At 42.7% G+C, this 24,439-nt stretch overlaps 1 protein-coding gene across 3 annotated transcripts in view; it reads left to right on the top strand.

Moving 5' to 3' along the window:
* Positions 1–9,442: 9,442 nt before the first annotated feature.
* fgfr2 (fibroblast growth factor receptor 2) overlaps positions 9,443–24,439 on the top strand; it is a 43,590-nt gene continuing 28,593 nt past the window's right edge. The window contains exons 1-4 of one of the 3 annotated variants that reach the window (XM_074675131.1): positions 9,443–10,120; positions 12,082–12,337; positions 20,939–21,196; positions 21,425–21,499. In XM_074675131.1, the coding sequence (XP_074531232.1) occupies positions 12,157–12,337; positions 20,939–21,196; positions 21,425–21,499 (514 nt within the window). In that variant the 5' untranslated portion in view covers positions 9,443–10,120; positions 12,082–12,156. The remainder of the gene's footprint in view (positions 10,121–12,081; positions 12,338–20,938; positions 21,197–21,424; positions 21,500–24,439) is intronic. The other 2 variants (XM_074675130.1, XM_074675129.1) reach the window with 2 other exon arrangements.

Genomic DNA, 24,439 nt, shown 5'->3' with positions numbered 1-24,439 from the left:
AACTCCAGCCTTGTAATGCTATGACTTATTATTGTTAAAATACATTTGTTTTTTTTCCAATTACTTTAAGTGTTGTAATACTATGACTATTAACTGTTAGAAAAGACTTTTCATTACTATAGTCTTGAAATATGATGACTTTTAACTGTTTAAATAAAGACTTGTCATGAACTATACGGCTTTTTACTCCTGAAAAAAAAGACATTTGAATAACCATAGCCTTATTATACTATGACTTATAACTGTTTAAATAGAGACTTTTCATGAGCTGCCCTGTTTTTTTAACTGCTTAAATAATAAATTGTCAAGAACTTAAGCCTTATAATACTATGGCTTTTACTGCTAAAGCCATACATTTCTTGTGAACTAAAGTAAAAATAATTTGTCATTTCAGAAGGAAAAAGTCAAAGAGAGTTTAGAGTGAAGTTTGTGAAAAAAAAAAAACAGTCAACTTTAGCAGGAAAAGGTTAACGTGTTAAAATAATGTAACACATCAAATGTTTTTTTTTTTTTTAACATTAAAGGTATCAAAATCCTTGTACTACAAGGGTTAAGACATAAAAACTTTATATCTTTGCAGCAAAAAGTCATACTATTATGAGCTTACATTAATAAAAGCTTAATTTTCCCCAATGAAAATCATAGTGGTAAAAGAGAAGAGTAATAAAAGTCTTTAATTCATAGGAAAAAGGTTATTAAAATTGAGAAAAGTCTTTAATACAGTAGTTAAGCATAAACGTAATAAAATATTTTATCAGGAAAAGTCAGAGTATCACAAGACTACATTTCCTGAAATGTCTGAATTTAATATAAAGAACTGAAAGTCATAGTATAACAAAAGTTGGATTATAAGAAGGGTTCGGACAAAACATTGATTAAATTCTTGCAATACCATATGTTTTTTTTATTTTCCCTTATTTCTTTAGAATTAATGACTTCTTAAACTTTTCTGTTGCGATACTATGACATTTTCCCTGATTCAATTAGGACTTTTTAAAACTTCAGCCTTGTCAAACGCTGATGTTTCTCAGCTTGAATCATGAATTTTTAATCTCTGCTTCCTTTTAGTGACTTTTTATTGCTTATCAATAATAATTTAAAAACGTTCTCTCTTTATTCTATGACTTTTTACCTTAAAACTTTTACCCAGTATACTTTTTATTGAAGCCAGTTTTTGTACATTTTCTATCAGAGTGTAGTGTGTGCGTGTCTCTCCCTCTGTGTTTTTGACCTGTGAAGTAGAGCATTGCTCTTTTGTGATTAACTCTTTCAAGACTATTAGCTCACAGAGAAAAACAAACTGGACTCCGTCTGTGTCAGCAGTCTGAAGTCCTGAGTCATACCCAGAACGGCTGCAGTGACCTGTTCCCTGAACCAAATCAGCTGTGTAATATGTTTGTGTGGGTCTGTGTGTGTGAGTCTATGTGTGTGAGTCTGTGTGTGCATAGCGTGTATGTGTGACTGTTGAACTGTAAAAAAAGGGATAAATAAAAACTCAGAGACAAAGAAAAAGAGAGAGGAGGCGTGAGAGAGGAACCCTGTCACTGTTAAACGCCAGGAAAAAGCTGTGTTCAGTCTTGGTTTTATGTGGAGGTATAAAGTTGTCAGTTCCACTCAGCGTTTCTCCCAGTTTCTCCCTGAAAAGGCCTCTGGGTAGTTTTTATTAGGAGGAGTGGTGCCAGCCAGGTGGGAGGGAGGGTGGGAGGCAGTGAGGGAGGGAGGGAGGGAGGGAAGGCTGACATTTTGATCTGGAGTTCAGCAGAAACAACGAAAAAGCTACGTGAGCTTCAAGTTCATGAAAAAACAAACATGAGGTCCAAACATTCAAAGTCAAATTTTTAGTCGCTCAACACAAACTGAAGAAGAAAACACATTATATGAGACAAAAACAAACTGCTCTTATTGTGAAAGATTCAAAACATATAAAGATGTATCCTGCTGTTTTACTGCTGCGTGTGAACACCCATCCCCACCAATAGAAAAATACAAACTGTCCCAAAGGCTCATTCATTATTATGAGATAGTGAGTCATACATTTGCAATGAGAAAAAGTTGTAATATAATCATTATTGGAGAAAAAAAAAGCTCTCACTTTTAAGAAACAAATGACGTCAGAGTTATAGATGACAAGTTATGATAGTGGGGTTAATATGAGGGGGGAAAAGGTGGTTACGGCCAGACCTGATGCCTTTTTAACTAAAAGTAACAACTTTTTTTTTTTTCATCAAGATCACAACTTTTAATCTTGTGATTTTTCATATTCCAATAAGTTTTTTTAAAATCTTTTTTCAGCACTTGTTATACCATAATAATGAATTATTTCTATATTATGACATTTTTTCATCATCATAAAATTTTGCATTTATTTCCTAATTACAATATTTTAACTTTTTATGTGATGAAAACAAATTATTTCAATGTTTTGACTTGCTAAATTATAATAATGTGTTTTATTTTTACACCATACTGCAGTTCAATCTTCATTTATTTTTTTTATTTATTCTTATTTTTCACCACATCTTTGTTTTTGGTTTTGTCTTAATGGTTTTTAACTGTTTGGGATAAGGGTTGTTTTTTCCATTTACTTAATGATTGTCTCATTCCCATTTCAACTTGAGGGCTTTTACCTGTACTTTATAGAAGTTGAAGAAAACAGAAAGTGAGTTGCTGACCTAGAAAAAAATAAATCCTCTAAAAAGGACATGTATGTCGATTTTGTCCTGTACGTGTAAGTTTTGTCATTATGTGATTTATCTTTACAGTCAGATGATTGAATCTGTTGAAATCTTTGCCATGAAAAATGTAAGAAAAGAGTTTCAGTAGTTTTTTACAACACATTTCTTAGTCATGTATGATTGTGGACAAACAGGGCTTATGGGGAGACTTGCAGACTTTATAAATAGACCATCCAAAGAGCGCCTGAATGCAGAATGAAGACCAAACCCTGGTTTTGAACCTTGACACATGGACCCTCCCTCCTTCCATCTCCTCTTGCTCTCCTTCCAGCTGAGCTCCTCTGCAGCTCGATCTGAAGGCATCCCAGTTATTTGAAACACTCTGGAGCACTGAGCTGGAAACATGTGAGGAATCTGAATGATTGAGCCTCCACTCCCCCTCTATCCTCCCCCTCTATCCCTACTCGGTGTTACCTGCTGAGGGGGAGGAGAGCTGCGCTGAGGCCCGGCTGTCTGGATGAGGTTATTACAGCGTATCAGTGACAGAGAGGAGGACGACCTGCTGACTTATGGTGTGCTGGATCCTGAGCTTAAAGCAGGGGGACTCAAGTGGAGCTGAGGAAGACAGAGAGAGCGGCACACATGATCAAATTAGGAAGTTTTACAAACTTTACCTTTGTGTAACTATTTCTTTAGCTGCGGCAAAATCAAAGGTGATAAAAGCTCTTTGTTTAAAAAATACTTGTTAAAAATCAGACTGGGAACCTTTATTTCCTGCAGAAACAGTTTGGTGTCCTGACTCCGAAACCTATCAGCCTAATGGTGCGTCCCATTCTTGCTCGGAAGTTGGAATTTACGAGTTCTTCGTGTTGTCCCAATAAATCAGCTGTATGCATAGTACTATTCAGTGTTTATGTATAGAAATATTGCTGTTATGGAAAGTTTTCCTCACTTGGCAACTAGAACACTTTTAACTGGGAGATGATGTCATTACCACTCTCCACTCTCCTGTGTTTATGTAACTGGAATGCACCATTGGCATCAAAGCTAAGCTAACTGAAGCTAACCCAATATTTGGGGACTATCAAACTGAATTAATTCCGCTTCTGTTCTGTTCACCAGATACCTCTTCTCCTCACTTGTTTCCTTTTCTCACCAATAACAAACCCATTAACTCTCATTGCCTCCTGCAGATCTGGAGCACTTCGGTTGTGACATGTGTTTTTGGTCTATGTGGTCACTGTGCTGGCTGAAGAAAAACATTAAAAGCAGAAAGTCAGCCACTCTGGTTAGAAAGTGTTTATCCTTTAAAAAATCAGCAGCAGCTCATAGGTATAAACAAGTCTCACTATGAGGTACATAATCCAACGAAAAATACATGTAAACTATGTTCTGTACAAACCATGGACATAATCAAAAGTATCATCAGCAGTCGCCCTAGTATGTTCCCCTGAGTGTTTTTGAGCAGCATTGTGTGATGTAATCACATGCTGTGACATCATTATTACTCTGTTTCAGTCTGTATAAATGTGTGGTCTCCGAGCCGTCACTCATCTGTTTCTGAAACACTGAAATGAAACCATTCATGGAAGCAGCCATATTCCTAATGACGTGGGCTTTGAGCTTCCTTTCTAACAGCCATAGGGTGCCCGTCAGTCACCTGAGCTGAGCTATGTCTCTGATTGGATAATCAGATGATCCTAACTCAACTTTTTGAAGCAGGCTGTAATTAGTTTTGGCTTGGTGTGTACTTGGTTTTTGGTCTTTCTGCAGCCAGTCTCAAGCAGATTCTAGATGACAGCAACTTTTAGCACTTCTGCATAGGCTTCATTTTTCTCCGCTGTATGTTGCTCCATGGTTTGAACACTATCAGCGGATGAGTGAAGTAAAGAGGTGGGCCTTCAGCTTTCTCATTGACAGCTGCCCACCAGGGTGCCTACCTGTTGGTCAAATCAGACACAACTTTTATGGACCAAATGTGTCAGTTTGATAACTTCATAAATAACTGGTTACAATAACTCCTCCTCTATCAGTTAATGCTGATAGAGAAATGATCTGTTCAGACTGAAATCATGTTTTGAAACAGGCTGTAAACATGTTTATTTCTATGGTAAAGATTATCTTTTTGAATGGATGTGTGTGTGGTTTCTGCTGTTTCTGCATAGAGCCTCTAGTGGACACTCCAGGGACTGCAGTTTGTAATGCCTCAGCATTTGCTCCATTTCTAATAGACAGGTGTTATACAGCTTCTGATTACTTTGAGGACATATTACTATTTATGCTGTTATCCTTTTCCCCCCTCATTTTTAAGAATGCAAGTAAAACCTGCCATCTTATAAGTTCATGGTATCACTTACACCACAGGTTTTGGCCTAAGAACACATCAAATGGTTAATCACTGTAGTGGCTATAAACATGTCTGCAGGCTTGTGTCCCTGTTTCTTTTTCTGGTTTCATGAACATTTTTCAAACTTTTCAGATGTTAAATCTCAAAAAAGTCTCTGGTAAGTCATCTCGGCACTCCCAGCAGAGCTTCAGCAGAGATAACAGGCTCTGGCTGTGGTGAACGCCTCTATTGGAGTCAATCAGCCATTATACAGTATTTTACTGCAGTGGCACAGAGACAATCCCCTCCCTCAATAAGACCCCTCCCTGTGTGTGTGAGCACTACAGAAGCCTAAAGGAGACTTTCTCTGAGTATAATACACACTTGTTCTCCTCACAACATCCCTCTTTAGTCTGCCTTCAGGGTGCTGCTGTTAATCATGAATGGCAGTGATATGTTATTGTAGCTTCACTCTGCCAAAGCCTGCAGAAAGCCCTCCTTTTCTCCACATAGATCACCGACACTGTATGATTAAAACAACAAACGGGCCTGACTCATATCCTGTGCAAAATATGAAACAAATGCGTGGAGCTGTGTGTGGTTAGAGGGGAGGGAGGGTGGCAAGAGGGTAAGAGCTATACGCACGCCTCAGGGTTTAATCTAAACCATATACTGAAGCTGCTGTGCAGAGGAAATACTCACTGTGCCCAAGACTCCTCAGGTACCCCCTAACTTTACTTCAGACTTCTACTCTATGACACAAATACCTGAGCTTCCAAATCAAAGCAGAAATCTTTACTTAAGCTTTGTTGCATTCAATAGGTAGAGAGTAAATAAAACATGGACCAAGTTTCTGTGACATCACCAGTCTGTTCCTAATACAGAGTTTTGATGCCTATCATAATTAGTTGCCATCTCTTATTCCATACTTTACATATCATACTGCAGTTCATCTGATGTGAAGTGAAGAGGTGGAGTTAAGGCAGGACTTAGGCCTCCACACCCACGGCTACAGGTTGCCCACCTGTCAGTAAAATAAGCCACGCCTCTTATTATGCAAAACTCATACGTTTCATATGAAGTTTAAGAGGCAACCTCCAGACTCAAAATATCAAGCTTATACTTAAGTGTTAAGACATGCAGTTTGCGGTGTGTCCACTAGGGGCTGACTGTAGAAACAGCAGAAACCACATACACACCCATTCAAAAAGCTGGTAACAGCAGAAATAAACACATTTAAAGCATGTTTCAAAACATGATTATAGTCTGATATATACACACACTTAACAGGGGTGTAGTTATTATAACCAGATATTTAAGAAGTTAAACAAACTGACCAATTTTGTCCGAATTAGGGCCATGGTTTAGCTACACAACAAAATGTTGTGCTCATTTTGCACAACATCAATTAACAAATACATAAATAAACAAATTGTTGGGAATTCGTTTTGGACTTGCAACAATTAAAACAATTTTTCAAGCTTAAAGTTAAATTTTTGGAATTTCTGAGGTAACTGAATATGTGCTTACAAAAGCTTACAAAAACATAATATCGCAGAAATAAGTGCAAGAACAGCGCTAATGAGCTGTTGTTAACAATAATTAGGTATGAGTGCATGGTAACATATTCATATTAAACTATATTTTCAATGATGTATTTCAAAACAACTGATTCTTATACAGTCTTTTGAGCCAATCATCAGTACTCTTATCATATATTTTCTTATCAGTATCTCTTTGTTCCTCTTAAAAGCTCTTATTACAGATGTCAGGCTTTGTTTTTCAAGCTCCTGCTCCACACTTGTACCACAAACATCCAGCCTGTCTCCTGAAGGATAATTTGTTTCAACCTGATTTTATAGAATAAAGTGTACACAATTACATTTGCCATCAGATAAATGTGTGAAAAACTGACTTTTAGAGTGTCTCTAACCTCTGCTGGTGCAGTGGGTCTGCAGAGTGAAGGTTAAATATGTGAGAGGAAAAACCCTTCAGAGTTCAGAGGGAGTTTAAATGAACTAATTAGATCCTCTGAGGACAAAAGGAGGTAACGGCTAGCTGTTGATGAGCTAACTTCAGCCGCATGTTGAATTAGCATATCAGCAGGAGGTGAGCGTAATGATGGGTGAGTGAAAGGGCCTCAAACATCCCTTAAATCTGCTCTGAGGGAATCTCTCCACAAATACACACACACAAACCTCCTGATGGTTTCTGACCGGAGTCACTGCGTTCATCTACAGCTCTAACAGAGCTGTTAGCATGTTACACTGATATCGCAAACACAGAGAGATTCAGAATGGTCAAGGACAGTAAGAGAGATGGAGATGAAGAAAGAAGACAGGCTGACAGAGACCACAGACTGGGGCACCGGGTCCATCCAGCATTCAGTCAAAGGCCCTGGCGATGAGAGAAGAGAGAATACTGAGGGCCATGGTAAATAGACTTATAGAGGGAGGAGAGGGAGGAACTGCAGGGGGGATTCTGTGCCACTCCTGAAAAATGAGTCAAACTCTCCCTCCTCACCTCTCACTCCGTCCTTCTCACCGAGCTGTCAGCTCCTCTGTTATCTGATGGCTTCACTGGTGCAGGCAGAGACAGGAGAGGCGAGAAAAACAGACGCAGAGCTCTCCATTCACCCGCCAAACCTCTGCTCAGAAAAAAAACAGCTTGTTAGAAACTCTTTTGACTCGATGAATGAAGAGTTTTTCCTCCCTGTGCAGAAAGAGAAAGCTTCAGCGGTGGAAGTGAGACAAAAATAAAAGTCTGTGCAGATTAGAAGCTTCCAGCCTCCCCTGGGTCTCTTTCAGAGCGGCTGAGAGCTGAACCAATGCAGGAGACAGCCTGAATCAGGGGGGCAAGCTGCAGGGGGGCAGCCTTCAGTCTCTCTCTGGGGAGCCCGGGAACGATCCGTGGGTTTGGAGGAAAGTTAGGAAGAGGGATACTTTTAATTCTGCAACAATGCACCAAAATGCACAACCCACCTCACTGTAGAGCTACTCTACACTGTCTCTAGCTTTAAAGTGACAAACAGGAAGTCCAAGTGTTGGATGTTGATCCTAAACGTGGGCAAAGTTTTAAACTGTGAGGCAACCGTGTGTTGGAGTAATCCCAGGATGACACTTCTTTAAAATCACTCCAGAATGACTCAACCATGTTAGCTTCCAAAATGCTAATTCTCTGTTTCATTTGTACCCAGAACTAGGAAGTCAAGTGTGGGAATGATGTAATCTCCAAGTTAAGTTTCTAAGTCAGAAACCTTGCCATAACAGTAGTATTTCTGAATATAGACTTCGGACAATACTATGTATGCAGATGATTGATTGCGTAAAACACTGGGGGGCAGTTGGGTGTTCCCTCTTGGAACTTGGGAATTCCAACTTCCAAGTACAAATGGAATGCCATGGAGGCCCTTAAAGAGACAGTAGCTGAAATTTGGGCCCCGTTTACATGACGTTTAACCCCTAAACACAAAGACGTAGAGTAAAAAAACCTGCGTTCACACGTAAATGCTGAGGGACTGAAAACACTGTAGTTAGCATGCCAGGCCTGCAGTTGACACTATAAGTGTCTTAATCAGAGACCGCTTTTGGTAGATCTCCACGGAAGAAGGGTTGGGCCGATCAGCTTTTGAACTGGCGAATGCTAAGTGCAGAAGTGGCGCAACAGATGCACATTTTGTTGAAAGGCAGTCAACAAATTCAGCAGATACAGCAGTACAGGCACAACAAGGTAATCTATGACAATCAAAACAACAGCATGATTGCATTGTATGTGCACGCGCAAAGTCCAGCAGGACGTCAGTGTTTTCATTGAAAACTATGGCTCGCTGTGTACATGGTGACGGTGGCTGTGGCATTTCAAAAGTTTGTGTTTCGGGTCGGTTAAAATGCTGTTTCTGCTGAGGCAGAAGCGCAACAATACTTTTGCATTTCGTCCAACTATTATTGTGTAAATGGTACCATAGACAGCTAGCAGCTCCCAGCCAAAAGAATCAGTCAAAGAAGCCAGGCCCCCAATCCTCTGGAGACAGACTCTAATGGGCACTCAGGGAACAGCTTAAGGACTAAGAATTGTTCTGATGGACTTTTAAAACTGTTAAATTTTCTAAACGTTTTGTCAAGTAATTGTTATATTGAGTGCATAATATGAAAGTCTAATATTTTTAAATGCAAAATCTTAAAGTTCTGTCTTTTCCCTTTAGAAAGTTTTTTCTTTACTCTAAACTTAATCGTTTTGAGTTTTCTTTCAACAATGCAGCACCAAAACCTGCAGCTCCTCATCCATGGGTACTTCTGTTTTCAGTGTGTTGCAGCGCGTTTCCTAGCTCGTCCGCTAGGGCGCGTTGTTCCTGCGGTCTGCAGCTTCTGCTTGCCTCTGTGAGTAAGATAAGTGCAGCTCTGCAGTGAGAGGGGCGGAGGAAGGCAGGGCCCAAAGGCACTGCGGCCAGGAAGCGGCTCGAATTACATTGGGGGTGCTTGGGGGGGAATGACACCCACTGGAGTGAAGGAGGAGGGCAGAGTGTGGAGACGTAAGGAGGAGAAAAAAATCTAGTAAACCTGACAAAGCGTCTGAGGAGCGGAGCGAGGTCTGAGGCTGGAGAGCAGAGAGTGAGAAGAGAAAGACGCTCTTTTCCGCGCTGGGACGCACGCTGATGGATTTTAGCACTTTTTGCACCGGAGCACCCCCCTCTTCTACCTTCTAACCCTCTTTCAGATCCTTTAGGGGCTGCAAACTTCCCCTGAAGCTGTCAGCTCGCTGCTCAGAGCTGGGTATGCTCTGCGCCCTGGAACAAACTTGGTGACGGGGAGGAAAGTTTCTGGGGGACAGCGCTGCGGGTTTCTGCGCTCTTTTCGGAGGATAACGCGTCAAAACTCGGATTTCTCTGCATGGCATGGGACTACGCTGCCTGTCGGGGCTGGATTATGATCTCCAATCTGTATTTTTACCGGTGACTGTGGAATAATTTGTGAAAAAAAAGAAGGCAGCGCCTCGCAGATTTTTTTTTTTTTTGCTGCATTGTGGAGTTGGAGACATTCCTCCCTGTGGATTCAGCTCATGCTCTCTCCTCCCTTATCCGTGCATGCCAAAACAGAGAGCTCCACGATCCGAGTCCTCCCTGGTAAGTGTTTTCTGTTTACGCCTTAAGATCCTCACAATCTCATCTGTCAGGGATTCTGCTGTCACGACCAACAGGCGAAAAAGAAGAGGAGGAGGACGGCTCTGCGCTTTGGGGCTGTGCTGTTTTTTTTTTCTTCTAACGGCCCCAAATCATAACCAGTTTGAGTCCAGTTCACTGTTTATAGGCCAAATATCCCCCTTCAGTCTCTAAAAACTCTTAAATCTCTCTGAAAGGTATTAATTTAGAGAGTCTGGCTCTCAAGATCTGACCAATGAGCTCCAGTAAGGGTGATTCTCCTCCGTCCCAGTTTGTTTTGGAGGTGAGGAAGCTCGCAGCACCTTGCATCATCACTTTAGGGCCCATTAACAAGTGTCCTGGTTATTTATTACTTTGCTTCATTTTCCTCATCGCCTTTATGGGGCCAATTATCCCGTGACCGCAGTTGTTTTTTCTCTGCTTGGTGCCGGAGCCCTAAATCACCGAGAGGCTCCAAAAAACGAGCCCCCACCGAGGAGCAGCCAAGTCATTTCAATCTCAATAGAATTCAATCAGAGCCAAGACGGTTCATTCAGAGTCGATTCAATGAGGCTGCGCGCATGTATGGAGCTCATGTGTCCACATGTCAGCTCTGCAGCACGCTAAGGAAACTTATCTGGAATTAAAACAACTCCAAACACTCGTTTTATTCATCACAGATAGAGATTAGACGCTACTTTCTGACTGTTTAGGTGTTTTCTTTACGCACAGCGAGATTTTAGAGCTGGAGGAATTTTTGGACACCATGATCCCAAACAGAGCTGAGGTTTCTGGGTAAATTTTCTGAAGTTTGGGACTCATCCATAATTCATCTTCTGGGCTCTAATGTGTTGAATCATCCCCCTCTGTCACTTTAGTCCACCTGCTGCATTTCTCTAACAAAGTTAGGACGCGGTTCGGATTGTACGCGTCCACAGTGTGTAACTCACCACGGCCCCTAAGGGCCAAATTAAAGCGAAATCAGGTTTTCAGGCCGGCCCTCTAACAGTCAAACTACATGTGTCTCCGTGGGTTAAACGGATCGATCCGTGCAGCTGGAGCAGAAGGAGGCAGAGGAGCGTGACTGCAGCAAACCTCCGGAGACTCTCAGCTCCGCAGATGTCTCAGAAAACACACTCCTGTGTGTGTGTGAGAGGGAGTGTGTGTCTGCCAATACGGAGGGATAGCGTTTCAATTAGAGCCTTCCTGCCATCATAATCAAGTCACAGAGACGCATTAAACGATCTTTACGGGCACATTAACGGAGCTGGAGCCACGCGCAACAGGTCTGCGCTCCGGATGCACGCGAGAGTGAAAGTCTGACACAAAACCCGAGCCAGAGATAATCTCTGACAGATTATAAATCATCAATTGAGATTATTCTCAGAGGAAGATTTAATGCAGACAGAAGTCATCAAAACTCTACAGAGACTCACCTGGTCACCATGGAAACACCATTCAGACTATATTAGACTTTAAAATAATCATTTTATGAGATTTGGAAACTTTAAAAAGTCTGATCAGTTTGTTTTTCAGTTCAGTGTCTGTTTGGAGAATCAGACCAGCTCTCTCTAACAGGATCTGTCCTTTAATTGGTTTCACTTAACCATATTTGAATGCATGTAATTACAGATCTGCAGTGTGTGTGTGTGTGTGTGTGTGTGTGTGTGTGTGTGTGTGTGTGTGTGTGTGTGTGTGTGTGTGTGTGTGTGTGTGTGTGTGTGTGTGTGATGCAGGCTGGTTGTGTGTCTCACAGCTTTGGTATGTCTGCTGCACGGCTTGTTTGACAGGATTTTGAAGCTCTCTGTTGCTTTCTGGCTTTCTTCATGTTCGCTCTGTCAGAATAAAGAATCAGAAACTCGTTCCTCTCTTCTTCTCTTCCCTTTTCTCTTTCTTCTTTTTCTCCTACTTTTTTGACGCATTCTCTCTCTCTGCTCACCTCTCAGCCCAGGTGATTGGGTGAATTCTGCTGAGTGACAGGCCGCCCCGGCAGCAGTTGATGGTTGGGCGGACCCCCTCAGATGGGATCAGTGTCCAGGGGGAGGAGGAGAAGGGGGGTATGGGGAGCGCTGGCCCCCACTAGCGGGATGGCCCTGTGGGCCTGGCTGCTGGCCGCCGTCCTGCTGTCCCTGCTGACCGTCAGCGTGGCCCGGCCCCCCCTCACCGCCACCAAGGAGGAGGAGGCCACTCTGCAACCTGAAGGTAAGAAAAGACTGAAAAGAGCTCAAGGAGGGAGGGGGCACATTAGTACCAAAACCTGGAGCTTGGAGAGAGTGGAGCGATATCTGAATTTTTGTAGTTTTTCTAAAACTTTAAAGGAGATAAAGACTGAGACACAGGATCCATGCTCTTGTTCTCTCTCTGGTTGCAAAACTTCTGCAAATGTCAGGCTGAAGGTGTTCTTGCGTACAAACAAAATAAGGTGAATGATTTTATCTGTAACAAAAAAAAAACATTTCCTGCATGAAAACTGTTTTTGCACACTTCTTCTGTTAACTCCAAGAGTGTCAAGTACCTCAGAGTTTTTTGGGGTCCAACACCTTAATTGAGATAAGCACCGAGCATGATGTGCCACTTATCGGATGCAAACTCTTTGTTTTTTGTTAACTTCTGCAAGTGACAGTCTGAATGTTTTTCCTCACTAACAAGGAACATTTCTCCCAACATTTTTGCAAAAAAATGTTTTTTTTGCACACTTCTTTGACTTAAATTTGCTAATACTCAGAGGGTAGAGTGAGCAGAGTTTCTGACAGATAAACACAGAACACGGTACGTGGCGTAGGATTCACATTGTTTTTCTCTCCGGTTGCAAAACTCCTGCGAATGTCAGACTTTAGTTCCTCTTAAGTGCAAAGAAAGTAAGGTGAATGATTTCCTCACAAAGAAGGAACAACTCTTTAAAGCTCTTTCAGCACTTCTTGTGTAAAATTTTCAAAATTTAGACGAGAAGATTTTCATGGATCAAAAATCCAAAACAGAGGCAAACAATCAGCACTTATTGTATTTTCTCTCTGGTTGCAGAACTCCTGCAAAAGTCAGGTTGAAGTTTTTTTTTTTACATGCAAAGACAATAATGCGAATATTTTCTCACTGGCAAGTAACACTGAAGGGAACTTCTTCCCTCCAACTTTGATTATCCCTGGAGAGAAGAGGGAGGGAAATGTATCTCTGAGTTTTTTTGGGGAGTTTAAAAACAAAAAAGCTGAAATAAACACTGAGCTTTGTGCCTCTCATTGTTCCCTCCTTAGTGAGGCTCAGAATTCACGCTCTTTGTTTTATTTCTCTATGGTTGCAAAACTTCTGCAAAAGTCAGGTTGGAGCCTCTCTTATGTGAAAAAGTACAGTCCTAAACAAGGAGCATTTCTGTCAAGTAAAGCATTACTTTTGCAAACGACTTTTACTTTAATTTTTTGAAACCTCAACTGTAAACACATAGGGAGACTTTAAGGAGTTTAAAAACATGTACAGAGAAAAATGCAAAAGTTTCCTTTTCTCACTCGTTGCAAAACTTCAGCAAATATCAGGTTGGTGTTTCTCTTCAGTGCAAAGAAAGCAGTGAATATTTTCCTCACTGATAAGGGCGACTTCTTGCAAGTGGTACTAAGTTTTTGTAACTTTTTTTTTTACTCTGTGTTTTCTAAAAACCTGGACAGTAGAGATTTGACTTTTTAGGGGTGTAAAAGCCTGAAGAGAGATAAGTACCAAGGTTTTTCCTCTGGTTGCTTAACTCCTGCAAACGTCAGGCTGAGGTTTCCGCTTCATGTATAGTAAGTGACCTCCTTGCTCATAAGGAACATTTCTTCTAAAGGAAATGTTTTCTGAGCACTTATTTTCACTTCGTCTCTGGATGTACACCTGGAGAATAAAGAGAAGAAAATTAATCTCAGAGTTTTTCTTTGGCAGGTTTAAAAACATGACCTGAAATAAACACTGATTTTCATTACAAACAAGGAACGCTTCGTGACAGAAAAACATTTTTTTTGCACACTTCTTCTACTTCAATTCTGACAGAGAAAAGAGTTTGGATATTTTACAGACTGAAAAAAAACTAAAAACTAAAATAACATAAACAGAGCGTGGTGTACCTCTTGTTCCTCTCATGATGAGAGACAGGATTCACACTTTTGTTTTTTTTCTCTGCTTGTAGAACTCCTGAAAATGTCAAGTTGAAGTTTGTCCTACGTGCAAAGATGGTTTCTTTAAGTATAATGAACTTTTTTCACACAGAAACTGTTTTTTGAAATCATGTTTAACATAAAACCTGGAGCACAGAGAGAGTGGAGTGATCTCAGATTTTTTAAGGGGGTTAAAAATGTAAACTGAGACAAACACTTAAGTGTAGAGAGCGTCTGTTGTGTCATTTCGTTGAGCTCAGGATTCCTTGTTTTTCCTTCCTGGCTGAGGTCTGTGGCGGTTCAGGGCGTACTCGAGTGTTTGAGGCAGGTTTGTGACCCCGTGTGGGAGGAGGAGGGGGAGGAGGGAGAGCTGTGAAGAAGGGTGGGACAGTGTTTATGCTGGCATCTCGCTCATGCCCCGCTCGCCTGGAAAGAGGCTCAGAGAGGGAAGAGGAAAAATCCACAGCTCAGAGTTTCAGTTCTTCAAACTTGAGTGAAGCTTGTTTTGTTGCTGTTGTGGTTTAGTAAATGTTCTCTGCTCCGTCTGCATCTGGCTCTCAGCCTGCAGTTGAGCTAATGAGAGCTGCTGTGATGGATGCTAACTCACATTCCTCTGCCTTTTGTTCCCGCGCTCTAATCAGCATGCTAATACTACGTTTGGCTAACAACAGAGCATCTCTGAGGACAACCCCCACTCCCTGTCTCCCTATCTCTCTCACACATGCACACACACACACACTCTGTACCTGGCCCTGCCCTTTGCCCTGCAGGTCAGGCATCCTCCAGATTCTGCTGTTTGTGACTCAGACTCTTTGGCTCCTTCAGACCCTCATTTGCCCTGAACACCACGCCGCACAGAGAGTTTTCTAGAGTTACCCGTTCTTTCAGGAAGCTCTAAGAGGATTATTTGACTTCTCCTTCAGATTACGGGGCTGCAGCAGTTAAGTCATGTGACTCCGATTAAGCAGCTGGACCTGAGGGGTCACATGATGAGGGATCAGCAGGGAACCTGATATGACAAACTTCTGTGTGTGTGTGTGTGTGTGTGTGTGTGTGGTCACCTGACGGCTGCTCTGCTCTCACCTGGAGAGGTTAGAGAGACAGATTGGCTGGCCCCGCCCCCTCTCTCCTAATAACACCCCCCACTGAGATGTTTCTGACCCCCTCTCTGCCCTGCAGCTCCGGTCACACACTCCTCTGTGTGTGTGTGTGTGTTGTCCCTGTGAGTGTATTTACCTGTGCAGGTGTAACAGAAGACGCACAGACAACAGAGCATTGTTGCTGCAGAGGATACAGGGGAGTGTTTACCTGAAACACATTCTTTAACTTTGAGACCTGGGCTCAGAGGATCTCCAGGGCTAGATCAGGTTTTCTGCGGAGACACTCCTAACGTATCTTAATGCTAAGCTAACGTAGGCTAACATCATATTTGGACACATCTTCACGTCTGTTTCTGAGTCCTGTGTCAGCAACCCTGCAGCCCCTGAGGAGCCAGCTATCTTGGCAAAGCATGTACGACATGTCTGCAGAGCTGACACAGCTGCAGGGATGACAACTTTCAACCTGTGCAGGTTTAATCCTGAAGTTACTAAAACAGAACTCTCAGTCTCCTCCTCGTACTTAGGGAGATAAATAATTCAAATGAATACTGGCTAATACCGAAGCTCAGGAATCAGGATAAAGGAAGTCGGATCAGTGCATGCAAATAAAAACTAACCGCCCTTAAATGTGATAAAAACAAAGAAAAGTGCTGGAGAGTCCAGATATTTTATGTCTGTAAAAGTAACATAAATGATTTCATCTTGAACAAAGAACATTTCCTTCAACTGCAACCAGCAACATTTTTTTGGAAAGCTTAAGAGTTTGAAGTCCAGATATTTGTGTTGAAATGTTCCTGAAAACTCTGCAAAAGTTTGCCAGCAATGTAGATTATAGTCTGTGGTTTGCTTTGGGCTGAACCATAGACTTTACAATAAATGGATGTATTCTCCCTGATGTCATTCGTCTGAACCAAAATTGGCTGGTGCAGCCATATTGGAAAAGTGGCGGGCTTTGAATTTCCACACTAACAGCTATAGGGCGCCCGTCAGTCTCGTGAGCTGAGCTGTACCTCCGATTGGACGAACTCTAAACTGCCCCCCCAAAAATTCACCCCTCGTACAGTGTGTACCTGTAGTAAAACTAGTAGGTGCCTGAATTAATGAACGGACAAAGAATAAACAACAAGACCACGTTTACTTTCAAGTGTAATTAAAGGAACATTACCACATTTTGAGATTCAGGTTGTCAAAGACTTTTTATAAATTTAAGTGATGCTGAAGATGACTGAACCTTACCTTCACTTTTGTACATTAGCTCCCTGGATGTTATTTTTAACACTAAAAACACTCGTGCACTGAGAAACATTGTGCCCATTATTTAACAAAAAAATTGTTTGTTTTTAATTAGTCATGATGAACAGTCCCAGCTCTGGTTAAAAGTTGCAGAAATGTTTCTGAAAGATGGATTTTAGTGTCTGGTCTGTAAGGAGATTAAAAGGCCTAGACTGACGTTAAAAAAGTAGTGTCAAATATCCTCAGCTCTGTGCAGCTAGTAGTTTCTCTCCTGATGATACTCTGCAGAAAAACACTCTCAGATGTTTATGCATGCAAACGCTGAGACAGCTGAGTGTTGAGAGGAAGGTTAGACTGAGCGTCAGAGATGAATCTGTCACACGTTAAGGACGGAAGTACGCGGAACAAAATGTTTGCATCATTTCTCCTCCTCTGCATGTTTACATGCTATGTGACGTTGGCTCATTTATGAGACACTCAGGGGACTGTCAGTGTGTGTGTGGGTGTGTGTGTTTATGTGTTTGAAGGTGGGAATGGGGAGGAGTTGCAGCCTTATGATGGTCTGTTATACTCTGCTATCTACACAGCAGGAGAGCTGCTGTAAAAGTGTAAAAGTGTCAGCTGGCTGCTTAATGGAGTGTGTGTGTGTGTGGCAGTGGAAGTGAACTCCAAACAAACACTGGTGTAGTGTGTGTGTGTGTTTGTGACCGCAGGGCAGAGGGCTGGATATACAACGTCCACACAATCACTTTATTAGCTGCTGTTGGCCGGTGTTAATGGAGGGATGTGTGTGTATGTGTGTGTGTGTATGTGAGGCTTTTGGTGAGAGTAATCTGATGCAGGATAAACGCCAAATGTAAAAGATAAACTTCTTTTTTTATGCAAAATGTGATTCAGTTTCGTTAGAAACGTTTAAAAATGTGGAACCTGCAGAAAGTCCTCGGAGTTGCACATTTTTGGCTCTTGCAGAAACGATGCAGCTGAGAAACTCAATCAAGCAAGTTAATTTTTTATATTCATTGCAAAAATAAAGGCTCTGATTCTACAAAAATCTTGCAGAGCATTTCAAGAAAAAACTGCAGATAAACAAAGCTTAAATGTTCAAAAAATTAAAATGAAAGTGGTGGCTTAGTTTTCCTTAGAAAGTTAGAGCTCCGTGTGGTGCAGCTCTGCTCTCTTTCCTGCACTAGTCAAAGTATTTACAACAGAATCACTGTGTTTGTTTCTCTGTTTACTGTAGATTTTAAGTTAAAATACCACCAAGATAACTGTGCATTAGTGCATTATTAAGTATTTGGATTACATTTCTGCAGAGTCATGGAATCGTCTCTCTGCTCTGCGCCATGACATCCTGACAGGTCATTTAGGAAAGTTACTGATCTTCATTTCTGCTCAGTTTCCTGGAAAAGTCAAAGCCATATTTATGGCTGCTGTTCTCAGAAGATCAGTCTAAAACTGATGATCATTTCAGGATTCAGGAAACAAGTAGAGGACCATGGCATGAAATTCAAAAAGTTTGAAAGCCATAGGAAAGAAAGTGCATGAGAGGTCTTCTTTGTTTGCATGAACCTGAATCCAAAAAGCTCTCACACTGCAACAGATTTAACTCCTGTGAGCACAAATCTCTTCTAGGTCTCTGTTTGCATCCTCAGAAACCAAACAACCAAACTTGTCCAGAAGTCACGATCTCCATTTTCACTGAACCGACGGGTTTAAAGCAGGTTAACAAAAAGTTTCAGCCCTGATAAAAGATCCTCTCCCAGGGTTAATCTTTAGCAGCTTGCGGGTGGGGGGGAATCAGCTCTGAGGGTCAGTGAAGATTTGTGCAGATAAGAGGTTGTCAGGGGTGAAAGGGGTCGGGAGGGAGTGAGGAGGTGGAGGGGCGTCTCCATGGAGCAACTCCTTTGTCCAAATATAAAGCTGAGGAGGGATTTGAATGAGAAAGGAGGCTGACGTCAGAAGAGAGGATGCAGAGGATGAAGGAGAGGAGAGAAGATAATGTGATTTAGCTCTGTGTGTGTGTGTATGTGTGTGTGTGCACGGATGGTGTGTGTTTCTGGGACCATGGTCATCACATTCAGTCGTCTCCTGTCGTGCAGAATGAGATGGAGGGAAAAAGCTGCAGAGACACGAGCCTCTCTGCGGAAGATAGAAGATAAAAACTCCTCCCTCTGACACTTAGACAAGAAAGAAAACTGCACGACTCAGAAAGCGGGAGACTCATTATCTTCAGGCGAGGCAGTGTGAACGAGGACGTAGAGACGACCGCCTGAATCCATCACACCTGAGAGACACGAGTAATAACCATCAGAGAAATGAGACACACTTCAGGGTGAGGCAGACAAAATGATGGAGCTGATAGAGGGAGCGGAGAAAATGGAGCTACTTGAAAGAAATCGAGCAGAGTGTGTGTCTGGATGCTATTCTGTATGTGTGTGTGTGAGTCTCTCACCCCCTCCTGAGCTGCAGAGAGGTTTGAAACTTTGCAGGGATGAAAAACTCTGCAGAGAAGAGTTTGAACTCTTCAACTCAGCGTGCCTCCCTCGACTCTTTTAGCTGCATCACTATTTTTTTTCAGTTCCTGCATATTTTACAGAAAAAAACTGTTAATTTGACAAAAATAAGCTTCTTCTTTGAAGGAGAATCATCTTTAAAGTGAACTCAGAGCTCCACAGAGCAGATTTCTCAGATCTTGAAGTCTACTAAAGTCAGAGGTGAAAAATGCATCCTGAGCAGCTTCCTAATCTTTCCCCAGTCACCGTGTGTTCTTGTGCTGCAGGTTCCCATGAACAATCAGGCATGTGGGAGGTGTGGACAGGTCTGAGAGAGGTCGGAAAGAGGTCAGCGGGGTCAGGGGGGAAGAGATGTAACGGATGGGGACAGATGGAGACAACAGAGATAAGACATGATGAAAAAACATGAGCCTGGCGTCACCATTTGGAGTCTTTGCTGCAGCAGATCCTCCTCTGGAAGCTCCGCTGACTCTGAAATCAGAATAAAAGAATTTAAAAAAACTGAAGCTGAAGTCGTAAAATAGGTGAAGACAGCTGCTGTCAGGCAGTACAAGAGCTCCGCCTCCTCTCAGACCACACAGTCAGCGCTGCAGGGGTTAATAAAGTCCGGATCCAGAGAGAGAAAGAAGACAGTACAGGAAGCGTACCTGAGTGTGTACCTGCCCAGGGGAACATTTACAGGCCTGGGGGAATGACTTTCCCTTCCTGTTCGCTCTGTGCGTGTGTGTTTCTGTGAGTGTGTGTGTGTTTCATCCACGTGTAGGAAACATAATGTGGGAGGAATGTTGTTGAAAAGGTGTATTGAGGTGCAGGAAGGGCTGGGTCCTGCTCCGCCTCTTTAATCACACCATCCAACACTTGACAGCGGTTCAAACACTTTTCCATTGTTGCAGTTTTTTCCCCTCACGACTTTTCTTTTCGTTTGAAGAAACACAAAAAATTCCGGGAACTTCTTCCTCTGTCGAATGCAGAGAGATGAAATTAAGTGCATGTTTGAGCGGAGCGTTTTAACCATCCGTGCATGAGTGTGATGAAAGTCTGCACAAACCTTAAGATGCATTAAGTTGCAGGACCCAAAGACTTAAAGTTTGCATGAACAGATCCGTCCTGAAGCTGCACTCTCATGATTCATGTGCTCGCCGTTCACCTCCTCTGTGCAACTCCAGTTGGAAGTTCTCCCAGAACTGAAGGTTTTATGCTCTTTGGAGTCCAGCAGAGTTTCTTGCGTTGGCCTTGGCGTCAGATCCTGGAGCCGTAGATCCTCCATGGCTGTTACTGAAGAGAGAGGGAAAGAGAGAAAGGGGAAGGGACAGAGAGAGAAAACAGACGAGTCAGGCTGCAGCCAGGTCCAAGTTTTCCAAGTTTAGGAAAGGCGTCCAGAAAAAGAGCCACACCCCTCCTGTTTCCCCTCCTCCTGCCTGACAAACGCTTCTGTCTTCGACCTCTTTGGCTGCTGTCCTCATACACACACACACACTCAGACACATACCCTGGTGTATGGACTCAGGTTTTATGCTTTCCTGCTTGCAAACACTCAGGTTGTTTCACTTCACCTGCTGCTGCGGCTGCACCTGCATGCTCTCTGACCACGCTGCTCACCTGAGGACAAAATAAGATTTGTGGTTTCTCCTGGTTCATCTGGGTCTGGGGGTTTTGGGGACACATGCTGGTCTGATCCTCTTTTTGGACTGAATTGGGGTTTTTTGGTGTTTTGTTTCCTAAACTCTGGCTTGTCTCTTCCTCTCCCACATCTCCTTCCTCCTTCCTGTGCACCCTCTTCTTCCCTCCTTTGCCTTCCCCCTCCTTTCCCACCCCCACTCCCCCTCCTCACCTGCTCTGCAGACGCATCCAACAAATACCAAATTTCTAAGCCCACGGTGTGCTCAGTGCACCCGGGCGAGGTGCTGAAGCTGAGCTGCCCTCTGCCGCTGTCGGGGACCATCACCTGGACCAAAGACGGCAGCTCTCTGGGCGCCAACAACCGCACGTTGATAGAGCAGGAGGTGCTGCAGATCCGTGACGCCACGGCCAAGGACTCAGGCCTGTACACCTGCACCAGTGTGGGCAAAGACACTGTCTGCTTCATAGTGAATGTCACAGGTGAGTCAGGGAAGGCAGGTCAGGGAGGCGGAGCTTATTTAGATGCCATGGAGGAGAAGTCAGGGAGGAAGTCTGAACGTTTATCAGCCAATCCGGGCTCTGATCCTGGATCTTCTTTCTAAAACCTGTGTCCAAATATCTGCTGCATGAGATTCTGCATGCATCACTGTGTGTGATAGTGTGTTAGAGTGTGCAGAGGGCAGCAGTAACCGTGGTTACTCTCTGCAGATGCCATCTCGTCGGGGGATGACGAGGACGATACAGAGCGATCGGAGGACTCGGGGGCAGACGGAGAGCAGATGAGTGAGTAATGGAGGAAGAAAAGGAGGAAGGAAAAGAGTTGATGAGCACAGAGGAGACAACTTTGAGTCAGGCACATGAAATCACCATCTGAGGGTCTGATTGTGCAGCTTTTGCAACTGCTAAATGTGCAAATGATCCAAAAAGTGATTGTCTAATTTACAAGCTGCAGAGAAACAGCCTCTCTGTGTATTTAATTGACAAAGATAAAATGATTCACTACGCATTGATTTTGAATTAAACAGACTCTTTTCTCTTCAAATAAGAGCTGACTGACCACTCCTAGTACCAACAGTCTGTGAAATATTCATTTTTCAGTTATCAATAACATCAATTCACCTCTCTCAACACAAAAGTCTATTTATATGACTTTAACATAACTGTTAGTTAAATAATCGGTCTGGAAGAGTTAACCTCTTTCAGGATGAGAGCTCACAGCTCAGCTCTGTGAGGTTCATGAGAGGATGAATGACGCATTGCTCTCAGTGAATCGCTGCCTGAGCCTGTTGAATGTTGTCTATCAGCAGCCGAATCCTTTCTCTCTCTATCCCTCTCTGAGCAGATGTCTATTCCTGGAGCATCCCTAAATAAAAACATCATAAGTCAGTGATTCCAGTGCAAACAAACACAGACTTCCTACGGGAGCATTCAGGGAATACAGAGAAATCTGTAGAAACGGCGGTGAAAGTGGCACAGAGACCCTGATTGTTATAAAGCAGCAGATTTTACATAATCTAAAGCTCCAACGACTTAAAGAGAGCTGGTTGAAGAATCAGAGTAAGTCTGAACTTCAGTGCACAAAGCTGATTATAAAAGCCAAAAACTTAATCGGAAATAATCTGGTTACCTTTGTAGGGATTGCCAGAACAGTTCAGACTCTGTAGTAGATGCAGTTGCGTAAATAAGAAGCGACTTTATGCTTCCTCTAATTCAGGCATGCATTTCTCTATCTTTACAGAAAAGCAGCAAAATAAACACATTACTGTTCCTATACATTTGTTTTATACACTAAAAAAAACAACTTTATGCCACAATTTCAATTCTGCAGATCAACACAGGTGCATCTTTGGTTAGATTTTCGTCAGTAAGCAACATTTACTGTGATTTCTGTTTGCGATTATTCTCGGTTCAGTCAATATTTTTCTTCAAAGACAGAGTTCAAAGCAGTTTATTGGGCTTTATGTCAACTTAAATTAGATTAATTTAAGAAAAGTAAAGCCTGAAGCCTCAAGAGAAAGGAGATACTTCAGGAATTGCGTCACTGTGACCGATTTATTTTTTTGTAATTTTAACAGTATTTTACCGTAAAATCTGTAGCAACTGTGAGGTGTTTTTGGTGTATCACGGTAAGAGTGAGCCACTGTTAAATTCAAAAACAGTCATGATACTTGAAAAGTTGAAGTTGGATATCGGTTAGTTACTGTTAACTTTACTAGGACAAGCTTTTTGTGTTTGTTTCTCACCTCCTGATGGATAAAGATCAAACTTTTCTGAAGATGAAAATCACTGAGACCATCAACATCCGGCTGCAGGATCTCTGAGTCCCGTTTCTGCAGCTCTGACAGCTGTTAGCAAAACCATGTGAGCTCTGCCCGGTACAGGCATTCCTGTCCAGACCTCTACTGAGAGATACAGAGAGTGTGTGTGGAGTAGAGTAGAGTGTGTATCCTGCATGTGTGTGTGTCCTCTGGGAGTACAGAGATTCCTGGCATTCCTGTAGCGAGCGTCCCTCAGGTAGTTGAGCCTCATGGAGTCACTCAGCTGGGCTCATCCATTATGGAAGACACCCTTCTGGACCCGGTTACCACCTGATGTGTGTGTGAGAGTGTGTGAATGTGTGTTAAAGAGAAAGCGAGAGGAAGGGAGACAGTGAAAGTTTCACAAAGAGGCAGAAATGTAAAACTCTCCACTCGCTCTACATCTGCTCCTCCTCCACTTTTAGGCAGACTGTTAAAGAAAAAAACTCTAAATTGCCTGAAATCCATTAAACATGGCGGGAGAGGAGGGAGGAGGGGGAGAGAACAGGGGAGAGGGAACAGGTCCAGGCGTTCTGGTGGTAATAAGCTGCCTGAAAACAAAGAGCGAGCTGTTCTGGCAGCACAGTCGCATTTTCTCGCTGTGTGTGTTTCTGAAACTCAAAAAATGAGATTATTATTAAAAGAGAGAGAGGGGAGGGGGGTCTGCTGGATCAGGACCAGCTCTTCTCTGAGCGTGGCATGGAGCTTTGGCTGTGAGCCGAGGAGACACAGAGAGAGGGCGCAGATTTTGTTTCTTCTGGAGCTCTTAAAGTGGGCGGAGCATCAGGACAAAACAGAACATTTAAGTGAAGATTGATGACAGAGTCGGTCAAAAGTTAGTCATCAGCAGGTCAGCAGAGGGGGGTGAGCTTCAGAAGGAAGCATGCAAAAAACCGCTGCTGAAGTTTTGGTGAAAAAAGTTTTGAGATATTTTTCAAGCTTCTTCTCCCTCTGTCTTTAGAGAACAGGAGAGCTCCTTAAAATAAACTGCAGTTCCCTGGGTGTCCACTAGAGTCTGTCCCCAGTGAGGGAGGATTAGGGGGCGTGGCTTCTTTCAAGAGCCTTCAAAGCACTCAGGAACACAGTGTTCTGGAAGCCAACATTCCTGAATGTTGGTTGAAAAAATTAAAGAACAGAGCTGGACGTTTATGATTGGTTGGTGTTAGATTACAATGCTCTTATAAAGACATTCACCCATCAGTGACATCACAGATTGAGTCATTCTGGTGTGCTTTTGAAGAAGTGTCTCATCCTGGGATTTCTTTGACACTTGAACCCCGTTCAGCTGTTCAGTTTGGTTCGTCTCGGCATTGCATGCATTTTACGCATTTTTTTCCACTGACTAATCCCGGGATATATCCCCAAATAACTGAGAAGAGCTGTCCCAGTTTCTGGGACCCTTCTGTAGGGGTGCCAGACTAAACCG

The sequence above is a fragment of the Halichoeres trimaculatus genome, unplaced genomic scaffold (genome assembly GCF_033239565.1).
Source record: "Halichoeres trimaculatus isolate MK-OKI-2021-1 unplaced genomic scaffold, fHalTri1.1 fHalTri1_scaffold_8, whole genome shotgun sequence".
Classification (NCBI taxonomy): Eukaryota; Metazoa; Chordata; class Actinopteri; order Labriformes; family Labridae; genus Halichoeres; species Halichoeres trimaculatus.
Note: the sequence above shows the minus strand (reverse complement) of the source record. Positions and strands in the feature narration are given on the sequence as shown.